At 41.6% G+C, this 17,248-nt stretch overlaps 2 protein-coding genes across 3 annotated transcripts in view; both read left to right on the plus strand.

Annotated features, from left to right (window-relative positions):
• The window catches only part of rsrc1 (arginine/serine-rich coiled-coil 1), a 112,305-nt gene extending 105,958 nt beyond the window's left edge, over nucleotides 1–6,347 (plus strand). For both annotated transcript variants that reach the window (XM_070829630.1, XM_070829629.1), the window contains exons 8-10: nucleotides 1,594–1,700; nucleotides 3,771–3,875; nucleotides 5,881–6,347. In XM_070829630.1, the coding sequence (XP_070685731.1) occupies nucleotides 1,594–1,700; nucleotides 3,771–3,875; nucleotides 5,881–5,973 (305 nt within the window). In that variant the 3' untranslated portion in view covers nucleotides 5,974–6,347. The remainder of the gene's footprint in view (nucleotides 1–1,593; nucleotides 1,701–3,770; nucleotides 3,876–5,880) is intronic.
• Nucleotides 6,348–7,318: 971 nt separating this feature from the next.
• On the plus strand, nucleotides 7,319–16,791 carry mlf1 (myeloid leukemia factor 1). The gene is made up of 8 exons (XM_070829148.1): nucleotides 7,319–7,462; nucleotides 8,475–8,637; nucleotides 12,119–12,163; nucleotides 14,280–14,363; nucleotides 14,489–14,617; nucleotides 15,065–15,224; nucleotides 15,500–15,638; nucleotides 15,836–16,791. Exons 1-8 carry the CDS (start codon nucleotides 7,416–7,418, stop codon nucleotides 15,900–15,902), a joined length of 834 nt encoding a protein of 277 aa, XP_070685249.1. The 5' UTR covers nucleotides 7,319–7,415; the 3' UTR covers nucleotides 15,903–16,791.
• The last annotated feature ends 457 nt before the right edge of the window (nucleotides 16,792–17,248 follow it).

The following is a 17,248-nucleotide window of genomic DNA, read 5'->3' on the forward strand; positions in this document are numbered from 1 at the left end:
TTATTTGTGCTGAATTAATTGTCGGCCAGTTTTCATTCGAACACGTGCATGCTCAGGCAGCCGTGCAGTGAGCGGTGGTGATAGTGGTGTGAAGGACAGGCCACAGTCTCCAGGAGGATATTGGGCCAGTGTTCAGACTTCATCTAGCAGCCCAGTCAAGGTAATGACTATTTTTGGAGCCGCTGTGCAACGCGTCTCTGCTCACATCTTCCCGCACAGGATGACAAGCTGATAGTCTGTCATATAGGAAGGCTTAATTCCACTTGTCAGTCAGTTGTCCAATTCTGCAGTGCATTTAAATCAAAACCGAGTTTGTTTGAGTGCTATTATGAACTATAATAGGGCGTGTGTGCCTTTGGTCTGTGTGTGTGTGTGTGTGTGTGTGTGTGATAGCATGTGATGCTCTGCTGTGAAAGCCGGAACAAATATTCATTTATTCATTAAACACCAGGGCCAGAAGATCTGTTGTGACACCCTTTCTGTAGCAGCTAATGGATTGAATTAATTCCTGCTATTAGCTCCAATTGCATGCTGTGTGTGTGTGTGTGCGTGCATGTGTGTGTATGTGTGTGTGATGTACGCAATAATATCAGCCATTAGTTTGAGTGTAAATTATGTAAGTTTGCAAACACTCTTCTACATGTAGGAGTACTTATAGTTCAATGTTAAGTGTGTGTGTGTGTGTGTGTGTGTGTGTGTGTGTGTGTGTGTGTGTGTGTGTGTGTGTGTGTGTGTGTGTGTGTGTGTGTGTGTGTGTGTGTGTGTGTGTGTGTGTGTGTGTGTGTGTGTACTTGTTTCCATGGCACAGCCTACATGAGTGGCGCAGAGAAGCACGGATGTCTGCAGGATTGACAGATAGAGAGATGGGAGAGTGCAGGAGAGGACGGATTGATGGGGGAGAGAGGGATGAATATTGACTGATCAGTGGAGAGATTGACAGCCAGAGAATAATGGGAGCATTCAGACTTTCTGTTGCTAACTTTCCTGGCACACCTATTTTTGCCCTCCTACGCTACGAAGACTGCTCTTGAATTCTTGAAATGATTTATTATCCGATATGCAGAATCCTGATGTGTTTATATCCGAGAGTAATTTACTGGAAACCCTTTCTGTCTTTTTGTTTGATTGGACAAGCTGGAGCGAAATACTTTCTGATACATGAAAACTGTATGAAACCTAATCACATTTAGTCTCCATAATGAAATTCCATTGCAGTGAGTTTGTGTTCATATTTTGATTACTTTAGAATGCATTATTTGAGTGTAATTCACTGTCTGGCTATTATCTTGTTAGTATTTTTTTTTCCCTCTTACCTTTTATATAAACTCTATGCCCTTGGCTACGCAGGAGTCCTTTTTCATGGAGGCCAAGATTAAAATAGGGGAATATCTAATATTTTATGTTGTATGTGCCAAAGAGCATTATACATAGAGACAACATACAATCAACTAAGCCCAGTCCAAATGAAATCTGGTGGGTTTCAGAGAATGACAAGCAGTGGCTGACCCTCTGTCTCTGTGCACATGTGTGTGTCTTTCTGGACATGTGTGCATGCTTTTGTTCACAATCTCTCTTCTGTGTAACGTGTTTCAGAGGGAACTTCTCTGGAGGAGCAAGTGCGAAGGATAAAGGACATTGAGGCCATTGAGAGTGATTCCTTTGTTCCTCAGGCTTTCAAATCATCCAGGGATGATATAAAGGTGCGTTCTGTCTGTCTTTCTCTCCCTAGCCCTCACTTTCGCTATCTTTTCACTCTGTCTCTTATTGAATTTACCTCTCTGCAGTGCTGTGCCGTCTGTCCAGAGACAGCCCAGACCAAATCAAACATTCATTCTGCGCCGCTTGTTCCGACCTGAGACGGTTTCATCAGACGCTTCACTGTTCGCCGCCTCCAAAGCGGCAGCACCCACACAAAAGCCACAGCAGGCAACAGCCATCCTCTGTCTTCCTCCCTCTGTCTCTCACTCCCCCCTCTGGTTGTGCAGATGCAGACAAAACACAGAAGTCATTATTGAAATGTCTCCGAAGGGGCAGGAATTAGATTTGTTGGCTCATGGCTGTTTTGAAAAGACGGGCGACAACATGTGACAGCAAACCTGCACAGACTTTTGGGTCACGTCCTGGTGAGTCGGACAAAGGTCAAGACCCAGCTCGGACTGGACTAAGCCGATCTGCCTGGCCTGGGCAGACTGCACAGCAAGAGTGTAATGTCCCTTTCACATATTGAACCTGAAACTTAACCAGGTTCAGCAATCTAGCTGGGTATCAGCTCCCATTGTTAACGCCTAGATCTCCTATAAGGAAAAATGGCAGGTCGGGTCTGTTCTCACATGTATGGTGTTAGATTTGTGCTGTAAACTCACCTCACAAAACATAATGTAGAGAATCAGACAATTTCTTCAAATTCTGAAGATTTTTTTTAGAACAGAAACGCTGTAATGAAATACAAATTCAAGTTTACACATTTTTCATCAACAGCCCTTCAATGATTTTCAGATTAATTTCTCGGGTGTCGTCCTGATCACTAGTCAAATAGTATTTAAGATATCCAGATGCTTCATCCCGACTTAAGAAGATTTCACAGCCTTTTAGCTATATCACATATTTGGCTGCAATTAAGAGAATAATGGCTGATTAGACTGTAACTGTTTAAGCATTGCATTTAAGCACACATATCTTTGTTATTTGTTATTTAATGGAACCCTTTTTCTATTTCAAGCCAGCTGCATTAATTACAAATGTATATACAGCATATTATTACCAAGAATTGCAATAACCAATTATGACACCTGATATCAGGCACATCACCGTACTTATTTTATGTTTTCTATCTCGCTGACTTTTTGTTTCCTGCCAAATGAATTTTAAATGGATCTTTCCAAACATTTGGGTAAACATTTGCTCTGGGTCTGGTGTGTGAAACATGAATGGACTTGGCAAAGCATTCATTTTGATACATCTTCTATATCAAGTACAACATGGCAAATAAGCCATTCTCCCAAATATGGGACTTATTATAGTATTTAGTATCACCTCTAAGGATACAGGGAGAATCTTTTCTAAGTATCACATTTCCATCTATCAGCCTGGACTCTTGGCAAGACGTGGAGGTCAGAGAATGTCTGTCCTTATTAACTGAAAGTTCATTATGAAGAAAGGGAAGATAAATGTCCTTTGGCTTCATCTGTAACAAAATGTGTCTAATTTTGTGGCACAACTGGCAAACTACGGTGTCATTAAGCTGCTTTTTTTTTTTTTTTTTTTAAGTATTTGCACAAGCCAGCTCACACTGCTGTTGCTGGTTTATCGCAATTAGACTCACTTACAGAAAATCTAATATGATGATGGAAGAAGTATATACACACATACACAGATAGATGAGAAATCAAAATCATCATACAGGCTGATAACTATCATTATACTCTTATTGCATGAGCCAGACTTCCACTGCCATCTGGTGGACAAATGACATATTTTAGTTCTGCACTACAAACTAAATGTATATTGTATGTATGTGGCCATACTGTTGTTGCTTTGGCTAATATTTTCTCAAGTGTTTTCTTTTTCTTTTTTAGCATTTTGCATCTATTTGTATTACATTATATTGTATTTACTTAGCGGACAATTTTTTTGCTTTTTTTGCTATATGCTTACTTGTATTTCATCATGTGTCTGTATCAGTATGTCTCTTGGCACTAAATGTTTGAATGTGGTCATTTTAGTCTGAGTGTGACACATTTCTACCTCTGTGTGTATTTCTGTGAGTGTAGACTGAGCCGGCTGAGGTGAAGCAGGAGGAGAGGTCAGACTCTCAGGACATCTCTTTTCCCATCTCCATAGTCTACAATGACAACGACACGCTTGCCCATCCAAGTGTAAGTTCACACATGGCAAATCCCGTCACTGTTAACTTTTTCTGTTTGCCCTGATATCACACAATGCTGTTACACAGTTCTACTACGAAGACTTTTTGAGCAAATGAGCAGCTTCCAAATCCAATCTTCTGCTGCAGCTGAAGTTTGTCTTGCTACTTGTCATTTGACCTTTTTGTGTGTTGTTTTTATGTTAGTATGGTGCTAACTGATTGGTGGACAAACTTTGGAAACTTTTTCTCTTAAAAATGCCACTGCTGCCACTAACACCACCGCCACTATTTACACCATTCCTGCATATTAGGATACTGTGCTCCGAGTAGTATAGGACACTGCGGTGTTGTAGATTATAGCCTCCTAACATCACCTCCTCCCCTGCCTGCAGACCAATGATGAAAAACGAGAAGGAAACTTTAAACTCCAATAACGCTCCCTGGGGCTTCCCAGTCATCTATCTCCACTGGGGAAACTAAGTTATTCCCTGACGTATGCAGATAACCCCCTCAAAAACACACACACACACACACACACACATACCGCCCACCAGCTCAAATGCACACACATACACACCCTCAGACAGGCTGATGTATGGTAGCAATATGCCCCAGGCGGTCCCCGGCCTCAGCTCCAGCTCCAGCTCCACTTCCAATTAGAACAGATGAGTCCCATTAGCCCAGCCCAGATACTGTCATCCCACACACACAGCCTCATTAGCACCATGACACCAGCGCAGGGCCGACAGACAAGAACTCACTGGTGTTGAATCTAACACACAGATAACATGCAGCGTAGGTTAGGAATGAAGGATTGACGTGGCCTGGGTCGCTCTACAATCTGCATACTAATAGACACATATCATCACATAGATGTACAGTATGTACACACAGCCAGCATGTCAACATTATCTCTCATCCTCACACAAACACACTGGGTGAATATAGCGATGCTCTTCCAATTTTCCCCTCTGCCTCTGCGCCTTGCCTCTTAGTCTCATAGTCATTATGTTACTTCCTAATAAACAGATGGCTTCATTCATCAGACACTTGCAGCAGCGGTGTTACAGCCCTCTTACAATCAATATCGTTACTGCTGGTGATGTACTGCGATGAATTCAAGCCGCATGCGCAGGCCTTCTCTGTCACCAGGCGAGCACACTGCCAGGCCCACAGCACTAGATGAGTTCCACTTTTAAGATGCCGGTTTTTGTCATGTGCATTTCAGCGTGAGCAAACAGGGAGAGACCGATAAGACACGCAAGATACCACAGCCTTCACTGTAGTGTTAGAGCGTCACAGTGCGCTCATGAACAAACATAGCTCATTTATTTCTGTCACATTCTCGATGTGAGAGGGTTTTGGGAGGTAGGACTGGGCGGCCATAACACTGCAGACACAATCACCGTCATCAGGAGTTGGAAATCATTCAAGTGCCACAGCACACTGTGGAATACAGCTGCTCTTAGTAAATTCAGAAGAAGCAAAAATGCAACTGGCTGCTTTTCCTGGACTTACATCACTGTAAACTGAATGTTTTAAGGTTCTTCAAACTGATAGTGAAGCAACAAAGCAAGATATTTCATTAGGAAATTGTTATGGTAATTTTTCACTGTTTTTCGATGTTTTAAAGTCAAAACGATTACATCAATGGTGTCTACATTTTTGATTTTATAATTTTACACACGAGAAATGCAGTTTTTATTTTGTGTGTTTCAGTAGACTCACAGTTTTCCCACTCTTTCCTGCCGTGCCTGATCATTCAAATTTTAATTATTATATTCTTGCCTTGTTCTTGCCTTGTTTCTATCAATCCATAGCTGTTTTATGTTTGTCTCAGTGCACTCTAACAAAATAAAGCAACACTGACTCTTGAATCCAGGGCCTGATGTTGAATGGCAGTCTAAACTACAGCTTAAACCCTCGGCAGTTCCCTGTAGTCCGGCCGTCCCTGTCCTTACATGTACCTTTGTCTGCCTGCTTACTAAAACATCCTCTTTGCGCTGTCCCCGCAGTTGTTCATGGACAAAGAGAAGGCAGAGGAGCTGTGGCTTAACAGACTGATCTCGCTACGGCAGGAGAGGCTCATGGGAAGTCCTGTGACCTAAAGGACACCAGAAACCCAGAGGATCCCTCTTTCATGTTCCCGGGGCAGTTTTGGTTGCTTTTATTGTGTCTCAATCCTGGTGAATCTTGTTTAAGGACATCACAACCTTCCTTACTTTACACTTCCACTGATTATTCTTAAAAACTTGTGAGAATTTGAGGAAAATTGCCGTTTTTGGTCCTGATGTGCATATTTTATTCATGTTAATGAAATTCAACAAAACGATCCGTTGGCCTTTATTTGGCTTTGTTTATTTTTAAAGAAGGATGGTGTGTTACAGTCAGATAAGTTGATCTGTTTTATCATATAGATGTAGCATTTGATACATTTTGTTTTTTTGTAATCAAGTTGGTAAATAAAGGTAGCTGTGAATCTGTTGGAGTGAAAACCATCTTGTTCCTTTGTGGTTGAATGATAGAGATAAATCGAATACACTGATAGAAACATCATGTCTCTCTTCGCCAAACACTTGTGCCACTTATGTTTAAAATAAAGTAGCAGTGGTATCTTCAGATAAATTAGTCACCCTGCCATACAGTAACTAACTAAAAGTAACCTGACTGGTCTGCATTATGAGCGACATAAAACTGGAATAAACATTTTTTCACCCATCCTGAACTTTGTTCTCCTCATAAACATATATACTATTGAGTGATTGATGTTTATATTTATTCAGCGTTGTGTCCCTCTTTGAGCAGGGATTCGTGGCAGTGTAGGGGCAACACTCAGACCTATTTGTGGAACAGACAGATGGTAAATCTATACTGAGTCTGGGACACGATGTGTCAGTGCTGTACCCTCCAAATAGTCAGTGTTGTAATGAAATAATAAATGGGAATGTACAAAATGATTTGCTAAGGCAAGCATACAATTTCTAAGTTTTGCTGTGCTCAGAGTGAGTGAAATTTGCGTGTCAAGTGGCTGCCCCAAATGTATTCACACCCCTCAATTACCTAATCAAGAATCACTTTAGAATCAGTGGTAATTTAATCCTAGAGAGCTGCCCCCCGGGGTTTCCTCTTTGCTCATATTTCTGCCTTTTTGAGTCAGTGTATCTGGCTGCACAGAGGTCACTGAGCCCCTGTGAGGCTAAATTAGATAAGCACACGGCTCATTTTGTGGTGACACGCACACGAAAGATTAGATAGAAAATTAGAGTTTTAAGAGAAGTTTCAAGAGTGCCGTTGCCATGGCAGCCACCCACAACACAGAGCCCGCGGATAGATCTGGTTCGAAGCTCCGAATAACCAGCCAATCCGGGGGCCGGAATCTGATCACATGGCCGGTGAATTGGGTTCTAGAAGACGCATCGAACGCCGCCTCCTCCATAGTAACGCCACCGAGGCTGAGCGGTGCAGCTGGGACACCTGCGGCGGCGGAGGGGACTATTTCTTGAAAAATCTTTATCTCAGTGTTTTTGTTTACAACTTGAAATCCGGGGAAATGTTCAACAGTCTGCTCAGGGATGTTGACGAGGATCCGTTCTTCTCGTGAGTAGCTAAACTAAACTTGCTATAACATTTGCAATATATGTATTGCGTTAGAATGATTTGGCTTGTATGTTCCCATAGTGTTTTAGTTCAATTAAACTCAGAAGTAGTTTAAGGCAGGACTAAATGGCATGTCTCTATATATAGACTACATAAACTACATATATAAAACCCAGACAAGCAAAATCCAAAGAAGCATTAATCCCACAAGCATATGGGCTAACGCTAAAAGCTGTAAAAATGATTAATTTTTAGCTTCTCTGCATTGGCCAATATGATTTATATTTTTCTTATTACCTCCACTGAATTTCAACCTAATTTCTATAATGTAAATAACATTACATTGCATGCGTTACATGCTAGTTAGCAGCTACATTAGCCATTTCAGCTATAATTTAAAAACTGTTACCTAGCAACAGCTTTTGTAAAATGCAACGGCTGCACTGAGGACAGACACAGATTTTCATGTTTCTTGTTTCTTTTTATATTTTTACTTTTACTTACTTAAAAGTAAAAGTCTAATTTTTTTTTGTCCATCCATGTACTTTAAAATTTGATACAGGTTTGTATCCTTCAAGGGAGGAAGTAAAAAGTACGGTTTTAAGGATTTCCAGTATAATTTAGAGAGAGAAATTAGTAAATGATCATTTCTGAATAACTGAGCTGTCTGCACTGACACTGTGTGCCACAGTCACTTTGACCTATTGCATGAGTGAACACCTGCTGGGTCTGTGTGGCCGCACTTGACCTGACTTCTAAGGCGAGTGTAAGGGTGGCTGGAATTATTTTAGGGGTGCATCTTATTTCACTGTGTTGTGTTCATTCAAGAATTTGTCTGCAATGATTTCCAAGCTGGCGTATGTCCTATAAGTCACCAAATGTGGGAGTACAGTGTCTGGTGTAGAGACATTTTAATTCCTTTTTTACCCCTCTAGGAACAGACAGACAGACAGATAGATAGATAGATCACTTTGAATTCACGTTGTCTTCACTTCCTCTTCCTCTGTTATAGGGATCCATTCCGGGCTCACAGGGAACATATGCGGCAGATGATGCGCAGCTTCTCTGAGCCCTTCGGCGGGCCCTTAATGCCCAGTATAACAGATGGAAGAAACCGTGGTCGTGACATGGTGGAGCACTCTGGCTCACCCCAGGCACTGACAGGTGGACACAGGGTGAGAATATGCATTACAAAAAGCACTTATTTTACAGTTTGTGTGATTTGTCTGCTTGTGACACAAGTAACAGACAGTAAAGCTCTACTCAGTGTATTTAGGTGTCTGTACGTGTGTACAGACTAGTTTATATACATATCATTTGGCTCTATGTGGACGAAGGATGAAGCACCTGCCTCAGTAGCTGGCTCATACAGTTGACCCTCTGTCCACTGCTCATGGGCTTATAACCTCTGAAGATTATTGTTCGGAGGAAGTGCTAAGTTTACTAAGGTTATAGTGGAAGTTGGCCACTGGCAGCGTAACTGGAGCACCACTCACTGAGGTATGGGGCCATGTGAGTCTCTGGTTTGGTGAAAGGGCAACCCCCTTGGCCTCTTTGGACAGTTATATCTAGCCCAGAGGAGACCTATTTATAGTGCATTGTTCCACTGACACAGTGTTTTCTTGCGAATACTCGCACAGACTTCTTTAACACTCAAACCAATAGGACCCCAGAGAATTCTGCTTTGCTTCGCTGAGAAGAGCTGCTGCTGAAAATAACAGTTTATTTTGATCTTGGTCTAGTTGGCCTAGTTGCCAACGTAAAATATAATTTATGTTCAAATAGAACCGTCTCACTGTAAATCTTTGATTTCATACACTTCTGTAAGAACAAGGAGGTAAAAGCTGTTGCCTTTCAATATGCGGCCAAGGTATGATGGTTGGAGAGTGTTCATGGAACATTTTGAGATTATTTGTGCAGCACTAATGAAAAGGCAGGTAGGCAGGGCAGGAGGATAGTCATGTTTTGCACCCATTAACCTTTCCAAATCAAATCAGCCCCCGTACTGCTGATATATCCATGCTAAGTCAAACTTAGCCCCTGTCACCTGCTGTAATCCCACTACCTCATGACAGTCTGTATATTTATCCTTGATAATGACTTTCATCAGAAGCCTCGCCTCAATAGCCAGCAACCTTCTTTCTCTTTATTAGCATCATGCCATTAACTAGCTAATGCCAGCGGAGGAGGGGCTCTGGGTGTTTGAATAATGACCTCAGTGACAGTGGGTGAAATGGAGCTACACTGCAAAATGTCCATCCAAACAAATTATTTAAATCTAATATTAGGAACAATGTAGTGTTTTGTATACGTTTCAAATGTTGTTTGACTCCAAAGCATGAGCATCTCCATCCACTGGCAGAGTTTTGTTTATATACGTATGCAAAATATTATAAGGAGTTCATGAAAGATTCAATTATGTCAGGTGTAGAGTCTTTGCAGCACACACACAAAGTAGGGTTCTGCTGGGCTGGATCCCAAACTGCAGGTAGTAGCAGTTCATATCAGACAGTTGGATAGGAGACACTAATGTGAGGTTCTTTGGTGCCCTGATTCCTAGACTGCTGCTAATACTCACAAACAAATAAACCTACTGTATGATAAAATAAATGGAATTAAGATTAGCCAAATTTCCATAAAAATCCACTTTTTATCACAGAATTCTGCTCTCCAACTCCTAGACACTGTCATTTATCTGAAGTTGAGGAGCAGTCTTGTGGTGCCCAGCAGTGGTCACAGGGCTGAAGCTCTGGTGCTGTGTTGCTGGCTTTGTAAAGCCATGCGTATGGATGTCATGGACACGCTGTTTTTCTCATTGTTGCTCTTTTGGTCCATCTGTTTGGCAGAACGTGCCTTGGCAGTGCTGGTGCATTAGCAGCTAGATGACAGACAAGTCGCGCTCATACTGCTCTCCAATATCACAGGCACAAATGTGCACACAAAAATACATACATAAACACACACATACTGTATTAACACATGCTCTCTAGCACAATTACACACAGTCACAGCGTGCAAAATAACACAGGGCCGGCATGCAAATACACACACAGAAATGCGTGCACACACATTGGCCACATATTACTGGAAGGTTTGTCCTTCTTGTATTAGCTCGCTAAGCATTAGATTCCCAGTGGGAAAATAAGGCCCGTCTTACCTTCCAAGGCTGCTATGGATTCTCACATTTCCTCATTTCTTGCCAGTATCCACTACCTGGTTCAAATCTCATTTGAAAGCCTTCATTCATCAGGACTTGTTTATGAAAAGTTGTGTCGAGTAACAATCAAGAATCATTACAAGTGCAAGGTACTTTCTTTGATTTTGTGGTTTGTACTGAGCAAGACTGATGATACTCAGGCAGGGAAAAGGTTGTAACTGTCATCTTAGTTGTGCATTTATACCATTTCATTCAGATTTCCCTGCTGCTCTGACACTCTGGAAAAGTAAAGCGAGAAAGCAAGTTTGGCGGTGTGAAATTGAACAGTTCCGACACCTTTTATTACAGCAACTTTAAAAACACCACAGTCACCACAATCAGGCTCAGCGTCTCATAACCTTCTCCGTGGTCTTCTAGATCTACGAGCACAAAGAGAACAAAATGCCTCCATCTCCCCGGTGATTCCCCGCTTCCCATGCGTTTGCAACACAACCTCACTTTTCCTTTTAGGTATGAATCATATACAGTACATGCCCCAATGGTCGTGTAACTCATAGCTCCCACAGGAGCAGGAGCAGGAGCAGCCTGCCTTAGAGGGCACAGTGGCAGGATCAGATTGAGGGAGAGAGAGATAGCAAAGAGAATGTCAATCTGCAGTTGTCCAGACAGCCTAAAATAATGTGTTAAAGACCACTGGGTCTACGTCCATTATTTTGCACCTTCAATCTCTCCTCTGCTCAAACCCAGTCTAAATATAATGCTGGCACATATGTAACTGGCATTTATTAGTTCATACATGCCACTCTGGGATAAAATTGGCTGTGAGGCTTCATAGATACTAGTCAGGAGCGTTTTGCGTCAGCTTGACATTTGAAAAGAGCTGAGAGAGCAGCCTTGGACTCTTTGACCCCTGTTAGATCCCTGTCCTGACTGGTCCGTACGGCCCGCTGCAGCGTTCCTAGAATGAAGCTCAGTTTCAGTGTTAAACCCACGTTAATCTCTGGCAATGCGACCCAATTACACATGGAACACAAGTCATTCAACACCCCACTGATTATGCACAATACTCCTGTACATCACACTCATAGAAAATACACACACACACACACACACACACACACACATAGCGATGACTGTTGAGATGCTTTTCCACGGTCGCAGGGTCATAAACACCTGCGGTTTTGACTGAAGGCTGCGGGCCGCTCCCTCCTCACTGGCCCGTCTCTCCTTGGTGCCTGCACTCCCAGAGGGCTCATGGCCTTGAAGGGTTGTGCTTAAGGCCACGGGAAGAGCTCTGTGTAGCTGTGTCACGGGCTTAGTGACCAATGTAAGACAACCTAACAGCATCCTGGCACCAAACTCAACAAACTCGACAATTTCTGTGTGTGTGTGTGTGTGTGTGTGTGTGTGTGTGTGTGTGTGTGTGTGTGTGTGTGTGACATGTTATACAAATACAATACTATTCTATGTTGCTAAACTGATATGGTATGACTCCTCAGGATATGAGCCGGTCATTGTTGCCCTTTGGCAGTATGGACGACACGGTCAGTAGAGTTCTCAGTCTATCATGTCTGATATTATCATAGGAGTTTCTCATCTAAAGCCATACTGGTGCATGCTTTAACTCTGACTGTGGTTGTTTTAGAGTGGTCAGTAAAGTGGTCACAGTGTTTCCTCTGCATTCACTCCAAAGTGACACCATCATGCCGATCCATGTCAATCGTTTTAACTCAGTTACAGTACAGTTTAACCAGAATCTATATTGCAACATTTCACCTTTTAAAAGTGCACCAGAATTACTAGTAGTGACTACTGTATAGTGTATAGAAGAACAAAATGCTATATGCAAAACATTCAAACAGTGTAATATAAGCTAAATCTCCCCACATACATTAAGAGTGATGTAGTAAGTGAAGTTACTTATATTTGTTGGATTGATTGATTACAAAGTTATCCAACTTAAAGTCAACTCTTTGCATAACGCAGATGTTTTCACAAAGATATTTATTTTGGTATTTTTAGTAACGATAAGGGTTTCAACTGAGACAAATGACAGCTTGTGTACATTAGCATTCAAAGGATTTGCCTACATTTATTGATTGGCCATTAACCCAAAATCAGGATTTTTTTAAAAAAGATGCTACTCATCAGTAGTCTGGTTAAGACTGCTTAAAACATTGTTGAAGTTTTACTGTACTCCAGGATTCAGAATTGCAGTACAAGCAAGATGCCTGTTCACCATATTGTTAATGAGGCATCAAGTTTAACTGTAAAACAAATAGATTAGACTGATTTATATTTACAACAAGCCATTTGGAGAACTTAAGGAGATCTTTTGAATACGGTGCACAACTAACTAACCTGTGGTCACACCCCCTTTGATAAAACACACATGACTGCCACACAAAACAATTCTTGTGGAAATACTGTGACTGTTCTTAACTGCAGCATCATCACCCCGTTCCTTTGCTTCTATGTTAATGAGGTCTGTTGTGAAAGGCTGATGATGCCCCTGTTGTATTTGGGTCCATTTTAAGACAAAAAAGACTCTGTGCGGCTGCAGCCTTACACAATGTCAGACTATCTAATGTGACAGTGTGATGATTGATGGAATATTACTTTGACATGCATGACTGACTTGAGTGTTGCACACAGTTTGTCCTGGCTCAAAACACGGCCAGGGTGGCACCGCAACTGTGACCTACAGAAACTTTTATTAAAATGTGTGTGTGTTTTTCTTATTCAAATAATACACTTTACAAAGTCGTCAGTAGATATTATTGGCAGAATTTTTTTTCCAGATCATCTTATCTGTACTTTTCAAACATGTTTTATTATTGGTAGCATAAAAAAATTTATTAAAAAAACTCACACAAAATAGGGCTGCGAGATTAGCTCTTAACTGCTCTTTTAAAACTAATGCCATAAAAATGCACATTGGTGTGTCATGGCTGACCTTCGAGGCGAGATTAAAATCCTGTCTTATTGCATTTGTAGATGGAAAACCAGACTTCTTTACGGAACTACTTTCACAGACACCTGCTTCTTGAGCTTCCAAAGCCAAAAACAAATCAATTAAAAAGCTCAGTCATTTATAGAGCCTCAAGTCAATGAAACTTTTTACCTACACAAATTAAACAAATCAGAAGCATTCACAAAAATCACTCAAACAGGAGCTATTGAGAAAGACCAAACAATAGGAATGACACCACGTGCTATGGTGGTTTATCGAGGATTTAAATTGATTAGTTGTTTGATAACCTTGACTTCTTACTATGTAATTAAAGAAACATGGTTAGCTTGTGTTAAAAGCAGCACAGAACTGGAGCAAGTCGGCCATCTTTAAGTTCCTTATACAGGAAAACCCCTAAATAAAGACATTAACACCATGTTTATTTGCATGCTGGACTTGGTCTGTAGGTTTGTTATGAATGTTACTGGGTCACATATTGTGCAGTAATGAAAAGTAAAAGTCCTGCTACAGTGACCCAGATGACAAACGTGCGACACATATTTAGCACGCCATACCCTGCATGTGTGTTTGTACACATGGTCGAGTTGTTTATGAGCTGATTATGCCTTGTGACCATGTGGCACACGAGTTCAGCCATTCAGCTGTTCTGGCCTTTGGCTATTCTTTTCCCTTGTGTGTGTGTGCAGGACATGATGAGGAACCCTTTAAGCATGTTCGACAGTATGATGGCCAACATGAAAAACAGGATGGGGGACATTCACAGAAACTTTGTGAGTTTGCTCTTTTTTGTGTTCTCTTCTCTTTGTCATGCTGTTGTTTTGTTTTTTTTTCAAACTGTATTTGCTTAACCGTGTGTGTTTTTCTGTGTGTGTGTGTGTGTGTGTGTGTGTTTCAGGAGAACATGTCCACAGACTCAAACACCCACTCATTCAGCTCCTCATCAGTCATGACATATTCAAAAGTTGGAAATGAGCCTCCCAAGGTCTTCCAGGCGACCTCATCAACACGCCGTGCCCCTGGAGGGGTAAGGACCCCACCAACTGTGCTACCACATCACATCGCAGTACATTAGGGCACAGTTCAGTATATTGAGCCCTGAGAAGTAAACTCACTCTGTCCCTCCTGAATGATCATGGAGATTACTGCCCCCTGGCCTTTCCTCTGTGAAAACACCATCCCAAGCAAACGTTTCTCACAGTGCCATATGATGGCTCTGTTCCATTAAGGTGTGCCATCAATCATGTCTGCATACACAACACTAGGGCCCTAGGACTGGCACTCCTAAATGGAATGCAGCCATTAATACTATTAATAGACACACTCATGTTTGACGAGTCCAGCTGTCTACTTTCTGATCGGACTTTTTATGCAAGGAGTAAAGTAATTAACATTTCTAATCTCTGAAGGTAATATGCTTTTTCATGGACAGACTGATGTCTGATGTCTGGGTTTAATGATGTTTCATCACCAGATCAAGGAGACCCGGCAAGCACTTAAAGACTCTGAGAGTGGTCTGGAGAAGATGGCCATTGGTCATCACATCCAGGACAGGGGACATGTTGTTGAGAGGAAATACAACAAGAAAACAGGAGAGAAGGAGTTCAACCAGGACTTCCAGAATTTGGATGAATGTATGTGAACAAGTTTTTTATGTATATATTTATAGTGTAAATACCGCTGCTGTACTCAGCCATAGTTTTTGGACCATCTCTGGCCCTTCAGCACTTTTCAGATGTCTGTAACAGAATGTGGTCAGATCATTCATGTGCCTGTGTTTTCATATGTCGAGTGGACTGTTTGTAGGTAAACCAACCAGTTGAACACAACATTATTCAAATGTAAGAGCCACTTGTCCGCCTGCATCGGGCGAATGTTGCCTAACATGATCCTGATGCTCCGCCCCCAGCTGAAGCACAGTCTTTTGACGATGAGTGGCAGCAGGAAGTGTCCAAGTTTCAGCCATCTGGCCCCATGTCTCGCCCGGAGGACCCCCGACTGCGCGGTGTTCACCGGGCAGCCCTGACTGGACCTGAGCAGGCCCACCGGTCAGTATCACACCCCATGTAGTGTTGAAGACAGGCCAGAATGTGCAGTTCAGGATCAAATGACAAACAAGTGGGAGACACTGATTGCAAAAACACATACAGTCCGCTTATGTAGCTACAATTGTTTTCATTTCATGATCCTGAAGTTAATTTAGCTTCTGAATTCTGATTATTTACTTAGTTTTGTATTTCCACAGTGACCCATCAAAGAGTAAGGCTGAGGGGAAAGGCAACATGAAAGGCTCAGATTCAACAAAACAGTAAAATCATCTGTTTGTGATCTTATTAAAGTCTTTCATGCATCATAGAGTACACTGTGGTGCTTTGTGCCCACACACACACACACACTCTCTGGTTTCATCAACAAGACGGACACAATCAGAAGGCACTGACCCAAGTTATGAAATATTTAAGAGACTATGTCTCTTCGCGCACGGCACAATATGCAAAACGACTAGCGGAGAATTAAAAACCCACTGAAGATGGCAGCCCCATTATAGTGGATGTGTATTCTACTTTTTCATGTGCAAAATTTCTCCTCCCATCTCACTGTTAATATTTTGAATCTCAGCACAGTTCACACCAGTAGGGTTGGGCTTAACAAAATCAGGAATTGTATCTTTAAGCTCTCAAATTCTTGCACATGCTGCAGTGCCTTCATCACATATGGACTTTATGTGATCTGTAGTGTGTTGGCTGTAGACCGCTCAGCCAGCAGAGTAATCCTTTTTAAACAACCAGGAAACTACAAGGTCATTAGTATTTCTATGGACAGACAATTATAATGTAAGAAATACATTAAAATGTAATCATGTGCCAGAAACATTACTTATTGACTGTATGAAATCCACTAATGCACTCAGACAATGTCTAGATTGTCTTTTTGTAATTATGTTGTGTAGCACCTGATGCTCTGGATATATGTATTTTATCTGCTGTAATCTTTGTAAAAAGAAAAATACTACTCTTCCCTTTTTATATGCTACTTTGGTTTCTCTTGTTTTTCATCAGATGAACATAGCACAATACCTTGACATCATCTGGATTATTTGCAGAAATTCTTGCTTTGTTCTTGTATATTTTTTTTCAAGCTTTAAGAATAAATTGTGTCAACACAGATTATTGTCTGAAAATAAAGATGTGAAAATGTGAAGATTAATCTGGTGCTTTTTTTTTTTTTAAATGAGTCCCAAACCAGTTTCACCTTCATATTTACTGACTGGAATCTTAAATAACTGTGAACAATCAACTGTCTCTGTTTGTAGTGGTCCTGTACTGTGGTCCTGCCGAGGGTCTGTGAGTGCGTGTATTGCCGTGAACCTCTCGCTGTGCCTGTTTGGTAGTGACCCAGGGAAGTATTTTTGGATCTAAGCACTTGTCAGTAGCTCAGATTGGTCTGAGATGTAACACAGCTGCAGGCCCACCAGGCTCATGTGCTTTCTATCACACTTCATTAATCCCTTTGCTCTAACGTACAGATAGGAAGGCAACAAGGAGCCTCTGACCAACATGTAGCATGTAGTGTAAGCAGAGTCCTCACTGAGTTCAGGAATAAAGAGCAGAACGTGTGAGTGTAGTGTTATGTTTCCTGTAGGGCTGCCCCCTAAAAA

This window comes from Pempheris klunzingeri, chromosome 4 (genome assembly GCF_042242105.1).
Source record: "Pempheris klunzingeri isolate RE-2024b chromosome 4, fPemKlu1.hap1, whole genome shotgun sequence".
Taxonomy (NCBI): Eukaryota; Metazoa; Chordata; class Actinopteri; order Acropomatiformes; family Pempheridae; genus Pempheris; species Pempheris klunzingeri.